Below are 14156 nucleotides of genomic sequence, written 5' to 3'. Positions count from 1 at the left end.
CGTAGTGTATGTATTCCTCTCCGACTGCTTTCTTTCCGCATTATTTCTGAGGCGCATCCTTGTTGGTCACGTGACTGGCTCACGCGTGTCACTGCTCTGTAGCGTGGCTTTGTTCCCCGTGTGACGTACAGTGGGTGTTTAGTTGTTTCCTGTTCTGTGTGTTACGTGCTATGCCTCTGTGGGGGTTCCTCTGGCCACCCCTTCTCATAGGGACTCGGGTTCCTCTGGCTGTGTGTCCGGGAGGGGACCACAGGTGTGTAGGAAACACTCACGTTCAGCTTCACCGGTGATGCTGGGATGTTCCCGTGGGCTGTGGCGTCAGATCACACCTCCAGGCCCCGTGTCCCCATCCCTTCACCCTCCCCCAGTACCCGCTCTCGGTGGAGTTCCTGACTTGTCCTTCAGCTCGTTGAGGAAGGCACCTCGCCCAGCTGAGGAATCCTGTAACGTCCTCTGCTTCGGCCAGAATGGGAGGGAGGCGCTAGGGCCCTGTTTCAACGTCAAAGCATTTGGTGAAAAGGGCATCTACCCCCATTTCTGTCACCTCACCTGCGAGGCGCTTAAAAATGGCCATCCTGTTCCCGCCTGGCCCTTGGAGTCTCGGTGTTATGGGGGGGAGTCTGCATTTCATAAAAAAGACCTACCGGGAGTTTCTGGTGCTTCTTTTAAAATTCAATTCACATCACCCTTGAACTAAGGAGCCCCCATTTTAATCAATACCATAGGACTAACTTATTCTAAACCACAGAATCTTTTTGAAATGAAGAATGGCAGGAATCTACTTACAGTTTAGGCATCTTATTCCTAAAATGGACATATTTCAGGCATTTAAGTTTTTAAAACCAAGATTTAGGAAAATTTTTCCTAAATATGTTATCTTAGAGCAGGCGAGAAGGCAAATATTTATACAGAGAACAGGCAAATAGCTACTTGAGCACTTTAAAAGTACAATGCAAGTACCGGAGCTGAGATACCGCTGACGAAAACCACGGTGGTATTGTAGACCGTGGTTTTGAGAGCATTCTCGGACTTCACTAGCAATCCACGAGAACGTGGTCTGGAAGCTGTTTTCACGCTGAGCTGTCGAGTGCGGGCTTTTGCCCTGTGGACGGGGCGGTGGGGGCGGGGGAGCCCGGGGCCCTGCCCGGCGTGCGAGGCCCTGCTGAGCGCTGTGCCCTTTCAGGACGAGGCCTGGTCTCCTACCATGCTCACAACGGGCCCGTCAAGTTCCTGGTCGTGGCCGCAGCCGCCCCCAAGGCGGACAGAGACAAGCCCAGGGACAGCCCGCCCCCCGGTGCCGACCCCCGGGGTGAAGAGCAGAGGGCCGCGCTCCCCGGCGAGCCGAGCCGCAGCGGCCCCGACGCCGTCTGGCTGGGGGCTGCGCTGAGCTCCCTCGCCCAGGCCAGCGACGTCTCCTCCACGTCCGGGTCCCCGACGCCTTCCCAGGGCTCAGGCTCCCTGGGGCCCCGCTCAGAGGAGAGCTTCGTGCAGGAGCACCCGCGGCTCCCCTGCAGCTCCCCCGGGCGAGGGCGGCGGGCCAGGAAAGCCAAGGCCAGCTCCGCGCTGGTGGCCTGCGGGGGACAGGGCCACCGGCGGGTGAGCAGGAAGGCCAGGCAGCAGCGGCCCGAGGAGCTGGCCTCGTCCGTCATGGTCTGGCAGATCCCCCTGCTGAACGTGTGAGCCAAGGTCGAGATCCGGGGGTGCCCTTTCAGCCGAGTCACACGCCCCGAGCCGGTCCCGCCGCATCTGCGCTGGCTGGGGATGAATCGCCAGCCGTCTCGGGGCCGAAAAGTGCAATATCGTCAAGGGGGCGTCTCCGGCAGGCCCTCCCTCCACCCCACGCAGGGGAGCCCCGTGTGAACGCGCGTGAGGAAGGGGGGTGGACGCCGTGTTTGAGTGGGTGGGGGTCCCGGGAGGATGCTCCACCTCTGACCCCCGTGGTCCTTACTAAACGGGACGCTGCAGACCTGTTCTCGTAGCCTGTCGCCTAGAGAACTCGGAGACTCAGAACTCGCGGGGAAATGCAGCATATTCGCTGGGGGAGGGGTTTATTAACAATTCTTAAAGTAATTGTACTTGATTCAGATTCACTACTTTTATTTATATTGTATATCTTTTAACTCCAGAATAGATTTTGTAACAGTGAAGAAAGCCAGGTAACACATACCAGGCCGGGTGGTGTTATATGGTTTCTGAGTTGAACTGAGTTTTCCTAAGTGGTATAATGCGTGTACTGTATATTTTTAACAAAGTAGTATTTTTATATCGCATTTTTCTATTAAAAAACTTAACAAAGTTTTAGCCACTATGTTATCTGTAACATTTCACAAATAATGTTTGCTTCGAACCAAAATCCTCAATGCCTATCAACATTTAGACTCAAGCGTCAAGGCCAAAATATCCACGCTGGAGATGTGTGTGTTTTATTGTCTCAGGAGACGTAGAAGGCGTCTTGGTCCATCCTTTCCTGCTGTGTTTGCATCTGTTGACCAGGAACGCTTCTAGCTTTGAATGCATGTCCTGAAGGACGCACAGTGACGGTCAGGGTGGGCGCCGGTGCTGGCGGTGGACACAGGACACAGGAAAGGTGGCCCTTGGTCGGCAGACTGGCGCTTAGGGCCCCTTCTGCGGGCGTTGTGCACGAGTGATCCGTGAGTTCTCTGTGCTCGATGTGTAGTTATCTGTCAATGTTCTACTTACTGGATGGCTAAAAAAAATCAATGCAGGTCCACCCGAGATTAATGTCTCAGCACTTTACAGGTGACTAAAAATGCTAATTTTATGACTTTGCCAAATATTTTCCAAGGTGCGTGTGTGCCCCCATGTGAAAGAAATATCTCCCCCAGGCTTCCTTAAACTATTAGCTGCTATCTTATTTCATGAATAAAGTCTTTTTATTTAAAAGTACAGTTTCGTGAGTTGCCTTTTTCCCTGTAAAATGCAAAGGGGCAGTTAGGTTCGAGGGATGGTCAGGTGGTCCTTTCCAGTGTGGCATCCCCACGTGCTGGTTTGGGAGTTTGCGTGTGGATTCCAGAGACGGGCACAAGGTACGTGTTAAAGAGTGCTTTGAATTCCAAGTCGGTGCTGAGAAACTCTCTAGAGGCGCGTGTACTTGCCAGGTTTTATTTTGAGTGACATCATGAGTTGAATTAGTTTAATATAAAATATAAAGAGAAGTATCTGAAGTCAGCTGCATACTGTTTGCACTGATTAAAAAGATACAGTTTCTCCGTGTTTTCAGTGTTCACATAAAACAGAAGTACTTGGATACGCCTTTTACTTAAACCTTGATGCTCAAAGACTTTTTGGTCTTCATCAGTACCTCAAAAAACTCAACTTGCGACTACCACATTTCCTTATGGGATAAATAAGTAAGAAGTAAAAATGGTGCCAGCCGAGGTTTCCACTTGCATTGTAATATTGGTGATGTATTTAGGAAAGCCTCGCTGTGTCTCACGCCCAGCTGTCACTTTACCAGGTTTTACTTTCCAGCTGTGTGGTGAAGCTTTCAATATCACTTTATTCTATTCCCATCGTTTAATTTAAATGTGAGCAGTCACTCCGGGACCCGGCCCTGCCGAGAGGCCCCAGTTGCAGCGGGAGAGGAGGGACGCCGTGCCTTTTGAACCTGCAGTACTCACAGCAGGAGTCCGGACCCTGGAGCCCCTTCCGGACGGTCTCTTTCCGGTGACAGGGCTCCGGGCCTGAACAGAATTCATGCTGGGCTGGAGGACACCCTGAATTAGTACGTGTAACTGCTTCTCTCTCTGACAAGCTGTAGGAGATGAGATTCTTTGCAAGTGGAATCATCTGATTTGATTCTCTAAATCACGTCCCAGAGTATCTTTTTCTGTAAATATTTTCATATATTGAATTTGATAAAAATGTTCTAGATCCTGGGGACAGAGGGATAATTTATAGCCACAGTTTTCTCACCTGTCAAATGGACATAATTTAAGCCCTAGCGACTGCACATTGTTTTGGTGGCTTTTAGATTTATACCTGCGTGAAAGCATTTCATACAACTGGATATTTTTCAGGCATCAAGCTTTCAAAGCAGCGGGAGTTCTGCATTGACATAGAACCGCCATCAAATGCCAGGTCACGGCTCCTGAGGGAAGCAGTGTGTGGAGACTGCAGCCTCTTCACTTATTTTCTTAAAAAAAAAAAAAAAAAAAAAACCTGAGTGAATGTGGAAGAAAAAATGAGTAGATGATTGCGTGGTGCTCTTCTGGAGGTTTCCTTACCCGCGTGTCAGTTCTAATCCAGGCCCAGGGCACTTCCTCCTCCCGCTTGGAAACCTCTTCTCCCTTCATCCCCTCCGCCACCCTGTGGGCCGGCGCACACACCCCTGCGGCCCCCTCCCAAGGCCCCAGCGCGTGTTTGTTGGGCTGGCAGGGCCACCCTCAGAGTCTGAAAGAATTAGCCCTTGCGAGGCCGGGTTAGTGAGTTCTTTGCTGCCTGACAGCTTCTGGGGGATGAAGGCCCATTTCTGCAGCATCTTAATGGGGGAAATGCCATCTTGGTCCTTCCAGGTGGATTCCTGGTGCCTCCTTCGCCCTCCGGGCCCGTATCCGGTGACACTTCTGCGTGTTTCTGGTAAGAGCAGGCCGAGTCCTGGTTCCGAGGTAGACGGGCCGAGTCAGGGCAGAAACTTCCGTTTTGTCACCTGTCAATGGAAGGCTGTGGCGCAGGAGCTTCGCCTGTCCCCCGGGCCCCCCTGCAGCGTGGGGCCCAGGGCAGCTCATTGCAGCCTCGCAGACACGGGGCCACGTCCTCCCGCAGATGGACACCAGCTCGGAGAAGGGCCAGCGGGCTGGGCCGGGCAGCGGGGAGGCCAGTTGGCGGGTGCACTGAGGCTGCAGGGGATGCCAGCAGAGGGACTGGAGTAGGCCCGTGTCCTTCCCCGAAGTTACCAGATCTTGGATGACAGGGCTGGACTCATAGAGGAGGAAGGAGGGAGACAAGGGCTGGAGCCTCTACTGGGAGGCTGGGGCGTGGCCAGGACCGTGTGACCTGCTGCCTGGAGCCCAGCCGGGGCCCGGAGCAGGGAGACCGAGGGCTGGGAGCACAGACCTCAGAAAAGCCGCCCACGGAAACCGGGGATCCAGGAGCTGTTCCCTCAGTGTTTCCTGCCACTTGCTGCGATAATCGAGCACCCATTAGCGCGGCTTGCCTCCTGGAAATTCCGAGCGCGGTTGCGTCCACCTGCATCCAGAGGGTCTTGGTAAGTCGGGGTCGCATAGACCACCTTGTCTGGCGTGTACAGCCAAGGATGTAGGGCTGCCTTTTAGGGGATGACCTTCCTGAGTGTCCGAATGCTGTTCGCTGCCTGACGGCAAAGCCAGGGCGCGTGTGGCGCGTGGGCAGCGGGTTGGGGGCAGCAAAGCCGGGGCCTAGGGGTGGGGGCCTGCCCAGAGGCAGCGGGGCCCCGGGAGGGGGTGGTGCAAGGCTGAGAAGCAGCCAGGAAGCCGCCTTCCCCGGCGTCCGTAGGTGAGTTGTCAGGGCCGGACACCTGCGCCAGGTGAGGAAGGGGCCCGCGTGTGTGCTGCTCCAGTCCGTAAGTAATGGGGGAGTCACCTTTATCTTCTGCTCATCCAAAATGATTGCTTCCTTTCTTCTTTGGTGCTAGCGTATGGGATTCCTGTTCTGTCTTCAGTGCAGTGGTTCTCAATCGGGGTGAACTGGCCCTCCGCCCCGGGGGCCGTGGGGCAGTGTCTGGTCACCACCTGTGCGGGCGTGAGTGCTGCAGGCATCCAGAGCACAGCTGCCAGACACCCCGCAGGGCACAGGACGCCCCGAATGTCCCCGGGGCTGAGGTCAGGTCCGGGAGGTTCCTCCTTGTTTCCTTCCAGCCCATTGCAGACATCACACACAGTGTGGTGTCTTTTGTGATGTGAACATACGGGATTCTCATTCCGTTCCCAGACGTCCCCGACTTCTCACTGGTCTGTCTCATTTTAGCACCGTTATTCTAATTTGAGTATAAAAATACCTTGTTTAGGGCTTCCCTGGTGGCGCAGTGGTTGAGAATCCGCCTGCCGATGCAGGAGACACGGGTTCGTGCCCTGGTCCGGGAAGATCCCACATGCCGCGGAGCAACTAAGCCTGTGAGCCATGGCCGCCAGGCCTGTGCGTCCGGAGCCTGTGCTCCGCAACGGGAGAGGCCACAACAGTGAGAGGCCCGCATACCGCAAAAAAAAAAAAAAAAAAAAAAAAAAATACCTTGTTTAGGTCCTGAAACAGAGCTTTTCCTACAGACTAACAGGTGTGAACAGGGGCAAACAGCCCACATGCAGGCACCCCTACTTAAATTGGTCTTGAAGCAAGATTCACTGTAATGGCTAGTCTATAGCCTGAAGAAGATATGGATTCATACTTGGCCAAGAGAGAGAAAGAGCAACCCGTGCTGGCAGGAGACACCTTAATATACGATATTTTAAGCATGTTCAGCGTACGCGTATCCAGATTTACGCAAGCGACGGCCGTGAGCTCTGGCTTCCCACGTACTCGCGCTCATGAGAGACGCGCTCTTGAACTCCTCAAGCGCAGAACATGTCTAGACGAGGATCCTCCGCCTAGTTTTCCTCTCTCCCCAGGGTCCACGGTTGACATCAGGGGCTGTGAATTTCCAGAAAGAATATACCAACCGCCGCGCTCGGTGCTGCATCCCCCCCGCCCCCCCCCCCCCCGGGAGAAAGGCCCATCTCACTGTCCAAACTGATGATCAGGAAACTACGTGAAGCCACCTTCCTGGTGCGTGAAGTTGGTGTTGCTTCTGAATTCCACTTCAGTTAGTTTTCCAGAAACACAAACCAGGGGTAAGAGCACAGGCTTTACTGCTGTGTTTACCGTACATCCAGCCAGGGGCTCGTTACTTCTTAGAACCTCCGTCTTCTCATCTGTACACAGTTAGTAGGAGCTGCCTTATGAAGTTGGCAGGAGATTTAGATGAAACAACGGCTGGAGGGTCTTCATTCAGTGCCTGGCATACAGTCGGTATCGCTACGTAGCAGCTGTTTCTCTTCATACTGTTCTCCTCTGGGCCTGCAATCCCGTAATTCACGATTATCCTCATGAGCCCATCAGTTTCTCCCTTATTGAGACGTGTTCACCCTTTCAACACATGCATGGTGTTTGTGCGCGGTGGGCCAGGCCCTGTGCTGGGTGTTCAGGGCAGGTGGGCCTCTCCCCGACCTGGGCGCAGGGGGAGGCCTTGCTCGGCAGCAGGACCGGAGGAGGGGTTCCTAGATGGGGTGTAAGGCAAGGCCTGCTGACTGGGGGCTGATTCGGGGAGCGGTGACAGCCGAGGGGCTGGGCACTCAGCAGCGATCCCGTGGGGCTTATTCTCCAAACAAACCTGTCGCAAATAAGCACATTTACTGTTTCTTTCCAGTGATAAAAGCAAAACCACATAGCTTCAGGGGAAGATAAGAAAAAGCACAGAGAACAAAATACTCAGGCAGAGATGGTCCTATATGGTGTGCGACCTTCAGCTCTTCTTCTCTAAGGCTGAGCTAAGGCCTGTGTGTGTCCCCCCCCCCCAATCCGTACCCCAGCGGGATGGTGTCAGGAGAGGGGCGCTCAGGCAGGTGGTGACGTCATGAGGGGGCGGGGCCGTGATGGGATTTGTGTCCTTAGAGGAAGAGGAGGACACCTGGAGTGTGCTGGCTGCCTGCCGAGTGAGGACACAGGGAGAGGGTGCCATCCAGACCTCCAGACCTCCAGGACCCTGGTCCTGGCCCCCAGAACCGTGAGAAAGAACGAAAAGAAACAGTCGTATCTTACCGCAGCCTGAGCCGACGAACACGGGGTGTGATGTAAATATGCAGCTACAGACACGGATTAAAAAGTGTTGTCCACGCAGCACCTGTGTGCTGGGAGCTGGGTTTGCAGAGGAGACCTTGTGGGGGGGGGGACACGGACCCGGAACCAGGTAGCTTTGGGCCAGCACACCAGTGCAGCGGTGAAGCTCTGAACAGAGATGTGGGCACAGAGCTGGTGGGAGGCCCCCCAGAAGCGGCTTCACCGAGGAGGCAGGTCTTGAGCAGAGGTGGAAGAAGGGTAGCTGGGCCCTGGGGTGGTGGTCCCGCTGGGAGAAGTGGTGACTGCAGAAGGGCCATGAGGACTGGGAGATGCTCCCTGGGGGTGGAGGACGGGGGGGTGGGGGTGGGGCTGAGGGTGAGGCCGGCCCTCCCCTGCCCCCCGCCCCTGAGATTAAGCCTCTTTTCTATATTGAAAGTTCAGATAAACAAGGAGTTTTTCTGATGGCTTCGAAAGCACCTGCCAGGGCCTTGCTGGAAGCATGCAGGGGCACGTACAGGATTACGGGTGGTTTCCAGGAAGAACAGGCCAGGCGGGGTGGCACTGTCACCTTTGGCGCGGCAGGAAAGGGTGGTCTTTATCTGTTTATCCAGGTTGGTGAGGAGAGGAGCCGTCCCGCGTCCCCTCCCACCAGCCGAGTCCTCTGCCCTTGTAGCCTCAGACCTCGAGGCCACAGGACCCCGAGGTAGGGGGGAGACACAGCAGGAGATGGGGCCGTGGGCTCTGAGGTCTGAGGGAGCCCCAGCCCAGCCGGCCCTCCCCTCTCTCTGCCGCCTGGACCTCCTGCTGCAGAACAAACCGCTGGGTGGAGGTGGGGTGGCAGAGGGGAAGTGGCTGCTGGGACACTCCTGGCGCCCGCAGCCGTCCCCGCTCCGGGAGCCCATCCTTCCCCAGCAAGAGCTGCCGGCCTGCTTCCCAGGAGGCTGAGAGACGGAGCTGGAGGCCCGAAGTAAACAGCAACTAATCCGTGTCCAGCGCTCTTGTAAACACATCAAGGGCGTCCCCACCTCCTGGAAGAAGGCCTGGGGGTTTCAAAGAGAGAGGCCCTACAAGTTTGATGTGAGCGGTTTTTGAAAAGTGTTTTCCTGGCGCCCATTGGAATCCCAGATCAGCAGGAGAGAGAGGCCCGCCTGGCTGGCTCTTAGATTTCCACATAGATTTATTGGAATTAGTTTAGAGCCCATTTTCAAACATTTTAACCGCCAACCCCTAACTAATTTTTCACAGGTGCGTTGCTTAATTCCACAATAAGACATTGTTTGGGAAGACAGGCAAATACCCACCCTGTGCGCTGTGGTCTTAGCAGGGGCATGAAACAGCATCAGCTTCCTGGGGACAATTGCCCGCTCACCATCGCCAGGCGTCCTTGGAGCTGGCCTGCTAAGGTGGCGTGTGGCCCGCTGCCCGGGTGCCGACCCCCTGCCAGGATGAAAAACTGAAAGCAGTGTGTGGAAACGTGTACAGCAGTGGGACAGGATGATTGTGTGTCTAACTGAACCCTAAGAACATGGCTTTGCATTTTGCATGTCATTTAAGAAATTCTTTTTTTTTTAGCAATTCATTTTTACTGTATTTTGGAAAGGTCAGTCTATAATAGATTGAAGACAGGAAAAAAATAACTGATTCATTACAACAGACAGTTTGAAAAGCAGTGCTTATGTAGAGAAGACACAAAACCTCTGTATTCGTTTCCCAAGGCTGCTGGAACAAAGGACCCCACCCAGGGGCTAAGACAACAGAAATGTATCCTCTCCCGGCCTGGGGCAGAAGTCCGAGGTCAAGGTGTCACAGGGCCAGGCTGCCTCTTCCAGGGGCTGGCGCTCGCTGGCATCCTTGGTGTCCCTGATCCCTCGGTTGTGGGCACACCACTCAGATCTGTCTTAGGCTTCACACGGCTTCCCTCTGCGTGTGTCTTGCGTGTGTCTGCCGTGTGCCCGGATCTCCTCTTTTTATAAGAACACTGGTCCTGTTGAATCGGGACCCACCATAAGGACCTCATTTTAACTTGGCTCCCTTCATAAAGTCTCTATCTGCAAATAAGGTCACGTTCTGAGGTCCTGGGGGTTAGGACTCCAACATTATTTTTGGTGGGGGAGAGGGACACAGTTCGCCTGTAAGAACCTTTAAATTGGGTTTAACCAGAATGTACTATCAGGTAGCAATGCTTATTTAGTTTATACTTTGAAGGATTTACTAGTTAGGCCTTTACTGTGTAAAGATGATTTGAAAAATTAAAACTGTTTTGCAGTCACTGCATTATCAGCGGGGCGCTCAGTAACACAGTGCAAACCTTCTGATTTGGATCTCTGTCCCGTGTAACCTTGCAGGTCATCAAAGCCATCATATTCCTTACTAGCTGGCAGCAATGTGATTGAGAACAGAATTATTTGACGACAAGACCTACCCCGGTTCTGGGGACGCCCTTTCCGGCATAACAGCAACGGCCCGAGTCCTGGGGTCCTCCAGCCCCACCAGCATCAGCACCAGGTTTGCAGGCTGTGCTGGCCCCTTGGCTGGAGCATCTTTTGTCCTGCTCTGTCTCCTACTAGAGTTACGGGCAAGCATCATGACATTGCTGTGTGGAAACTTCCTCCAGGCTCGCTGTCTGAAGTAGGAATCTTGAGCCGAATGACACGTAAGGCAAGAAGCGTAAGCAACACCCCTCCCCCCAAGGGCAGTGTAAGCTTGCAGGTTCACCTTTAGCTCGCCGCACAAAGCGGAAGTCGGGCTCGGGGCGGAAGTCAGTGTGGTAAAAGGAAGCAACAAGATGCACTGGGGCACCGATTTTATTTGTAACACACGGATTCCCGGTACCAGGAGTACGGTTCTTGTGCACGTAAGCCTTCTGGATTTGCTCTCTGAAGCGTGGAGTCATTCATTGATTTGGAAGGACAGTGTTCCACTGTGAATATAAGCAAGGGCTTTGGGGTTGGGCTAGAATTCCTGCCCCACCTCACACAGAATGGAAGACTTAACATTACACCCTTTGAGAGTTAAATCTCCTCAGCTGTCAAATGGGAGGAGGCCCCTCCTCCTTGGGTCCTGTGTGTGCGTGTATGTGTGTGGGGGGGGTCTACACCTAGTATTTTGCAGAACTCTGTCTACACTCACCTATAGATACACTATATAGAGACTTCTGTGAAGTCATATTTAATTGCGGATAACTTGTTCTAACGTTATAAATGCATACCTTGAAAATACTTTAAAATAATTATCAAATTTTTGTTGCTTTTCCAAAAGAAGATTTACTAGGATCGATACTAATAAACTTATTGGCCATTTAATGATGGTCATATTGACTCATTGATGAGAATTTGTCGCCTCCCGGTAGCTTGCAGTCTGCTGAGGAAAAGCGCGTGCAGGACCGCCTGACGTAGTCCACGCAGACCGCGGTGCAGTGCAATACACGGTGGCGCTCAGCCCAACGAGGCATCACTCGATCACTGATTCGGCAGTGACTGAGGATGACTTCGCCCCATCACAGTGCTGGCTGTTGTACGAGGCTAAAGAGACAGGCCTCTGTTGTCCTTGTTCCAATCCGGATAACTAAGGCATTAGCTTGGACCAGGGACTGTGTATGATATGAAATGTTTGCACTGACACGACCGGCACACGGCCCCATCTATGTGCACCGTTAACAGTCAGGAGTCAGTGATGTTCCAGGGAGCTGGGCAGCATCCTCTATTCTCAGGCACCGGCTTATAAGATACTTGGAAACACTCAGACATGAGAAAAAGAGCTTCCAGTGTTTCAGGAGTAGCTTACGAAAGGAGGCAGACACACCCAGAGTTCATCAGAGCTGCAGAGAGTCGTCAGGCTGGGCCTGGGTGAATATAGGGGGGCACTGGGGGGAAGAGGGCTTTCCTTTCGTACAAAATGGAGAGAATGAACCAGGGAATGCGGTTTCCACGGCAACACACAGACATTCTAATTAATTTTTCATGCCAAGAGACTCAAAGTGCTTCGTAGCAGTTGGATCAATTCCTGACAGCTACCGGAATTTAATTGCTGCTTTTTTTTTTTTCCTTTTGGAAGGCTGAGTGGGGTGGTGCATGAACTCTGAGGAGCTGCTAAAACTTTGGGGAAATGATCTGCTACCTGGCACTAGCACACGTAGGAAAACTCCATCCAGGGTCCTAACGGGGCTCAGAACAAGCAGCTGCGACTTACCAGCCGTGCCCCATGTGCGCACGATGCAAATGCTATGGGTGAGCACACAACTGGAGAGGTGAAAATATCTGCTGGAGATCACCCCGGCGGCAGTGACGGAAGCGACAGGTGTGAGCGGTGCTGCCCCAAGATTGAGACCCGAGGCACGAAGTGCACTGCGTCCATCATCTCGGTCTGTCCCGTGGGGAGGGCAGCCATACCACCACTTTACACAGAAGGACAGTGGGCACAGTGTCTTGTCCAAAACGCACAGGACCTGGAGTGGTGAGACGGGTGTTGGGAATCCAGCTGGCCGAATTCCAAAGGCTTGTTCTCTCCACTGCTCCGGGCAGCTTCCAAATGTGGTTCGGAGGCCCCCGAACCTGGAACCCGGGTCCCCGGACTCTGCGTTCAGGGGCCTGTAAACCATCACGCCCAGGATGGTTCCATGAGCTTCGGTTCTATTTTGGGGGCACAGTTTTGCGTGGCGATATGTTTGCACGCTTCAAGTGCACGAGCAGGCTGTCCCTGAGCTGTGGAGGATTTAAACAGTAAAATAGTTTTCTTGAAATACTCTTGAAATGGATGTTTAAAAAAATATTTAAGATAGCTAGTCCTTCTTCTTGACATTTTTATACCCCAGCTTCAATGTCAGGAAATCTAGAGGTCCCTGGCATTTGAATGAACTAATTAAATGTCATGTTCCTCTGCAATTTCCGTTGACCATATTGGGGCCAGAGTGCAGTTTTAAAAATAAAACATCTAAAGTCTGAAAATAAATGGGGTTCCCCACACTCCTCTACTAGATGGTGTAGAGGTTGCATGGATGCTTTAAGTTAATTCATTTATGTTTTCATTCCTTCAATAAATATTTATTGAGAACTTAGTATATGCCAAGCACTGTAAAATCCAGTGGGAAGAGAAGTGAAGTATGACTTATTAGCAGATCTCTGGAAGCTGGCAGAGTGGTGGAGAGGACAGACCAGGACCTCTGTGGGGACAGCACCTGTGACTGGGGAAAGCTGGGTGGTCACTGGGGCTTATCCACAAAGGTGGGCGGGGAGGCCAGATGAAACCCTGATGCTGTGGGTCAGCGCAGTGTATCTCTTGAAAAGATGGCACGGGTGCTGGGGAAATGCATTTAAATTCCCCTCCAGACATCTTTAAATCATGGTGTAGGGTAAGCTAGTTACATGCGGTCTCCATGTAAAAAGGTAAACAGAGATGCATTGAAAATATCCCAGTAGATTCTAAAATATTTCTGACATACAATGGGTAAAATAAAAATGGCGCAAATGGGAATTATTTCAGCCTCCAAAAGGTCTGTTTCCGCTAGAGTTAACTGATATATATTTTTAAATTTTATTTATTTATTTGGCCACCCAGCATGTGGGATCTTCACTCCCCCATCAGGGATGGAACCCGTGCCCTCTGCATCGGAAAGGCGGAGTCCTAACCACTGGACTGCCAGGGAAGTCCCTAACTGATCATTTAAAAAAGTTATTTCCCAATAGTTTGCTCAGTTTCTGCTTCCTTTAACCCAAATCTTGATGTATTCTACTTAGCAAGTAAACAAAGATGTTTTTTAAGGATGTTCTCAGGGTATTAACTCTGGTACTGAAAACCGAAGGGCCCATAACATTTAACTGGCAGGGACTGTTGAAGGCAAAATTTTTAAAAAGAAAAAGAAGTAAAGGCTCAGGCTGTCTGTGCCTATGGAAATTTAATCACTTTTCCATGAAACGTTTTAAACATAGCATTTACCATCAGGGGTCCAGTCTTAACTAGAGCTGACCCGGCAGGAAGCAGCTGTGCGCAGGAACAGAAAGCAGCCCAGGTCGGAGGGCACTTCGTCTCTCTCCGCTGTCAGGTCTTTGGGGATCTCGCTCCTCACCGTGGCTCGAGGTTCGGGCGGTCCCTCGTCGCCCTGCGCCCCGATCCCGCTGCTGCAGGGACATGGAGCTGGTGGGGGCCACGTCTCCAGATACAAGAACAAGTTTCAGCGCTTCCTCTTCTTGGGTGTTCTGAATGTTTTCCTTTTTATTCTGGAGTCTGTAAAGATGTAGGCAGTTTTCTTAACCACTAAATATTTCAACAATGCATCGTCCCTAACTGTCCAAATCATAAACACTACATTACATTATTTCATGTTTTTTTTTTGGGGGGGGGGCTAGGACACAAAA

General features: G+C 52.4%; 1 protein-coding gene across 7 annotated transcripts in view; it reads left to right on the top strand.

Moving 5' to 3' along the window:
• ARHGEF10 (Rho guanine nucleotide exchange factor 10) overlaps positions 1 to 12796 on the top strand; it is a 92047-nt gene extending 79251 nt beyond the window's left edge. For 2 of the 7 annotated variants that reach the window (XM_067022455.1, XM_059049087.2), the window contains one exon: positions 1184 to 2907. In XM_067022455.1, coding sequence (XP_066878556.1) covers positions 1184 to 1680 — 497 coding nt within the window. In that variant the 3' untranslated portion in view covers positions 1681 to 2907. Of the gene's footprint in view, positions 1 to 1183; positions 2908 to 4535; positions 5228 to 6599; positions 6822 to 10151 lie in introns of those variants that run through there. The other 5 variants (XR_010838439.1, XR_010838440.1, XR_010838438.1 and 2 more) reach the window with 5 other exon arrangements.
• Positions 12797 to 14156: the final 1360 nt, after the last annotated feature.

The sequence above is a fragment of the Kogia breviceps genome, chromosome 20 (genome assembly GCF_026419965.1).
Source record: "Kogia breviceps isolate mKogBre1 chromosome 20, mKogBre1 haplotype 1, whole genome shotgun sequence".
Classification (NCBI taxonomy): Eukaryota; Metazoa; Chordata; class Mammalia; order Artiodactyla; family Physeteridae; genus Kogia; species Kogia breviceps.
This window is presented reverse-complemented; position numbering and strand designations above follow the sequence as displayed.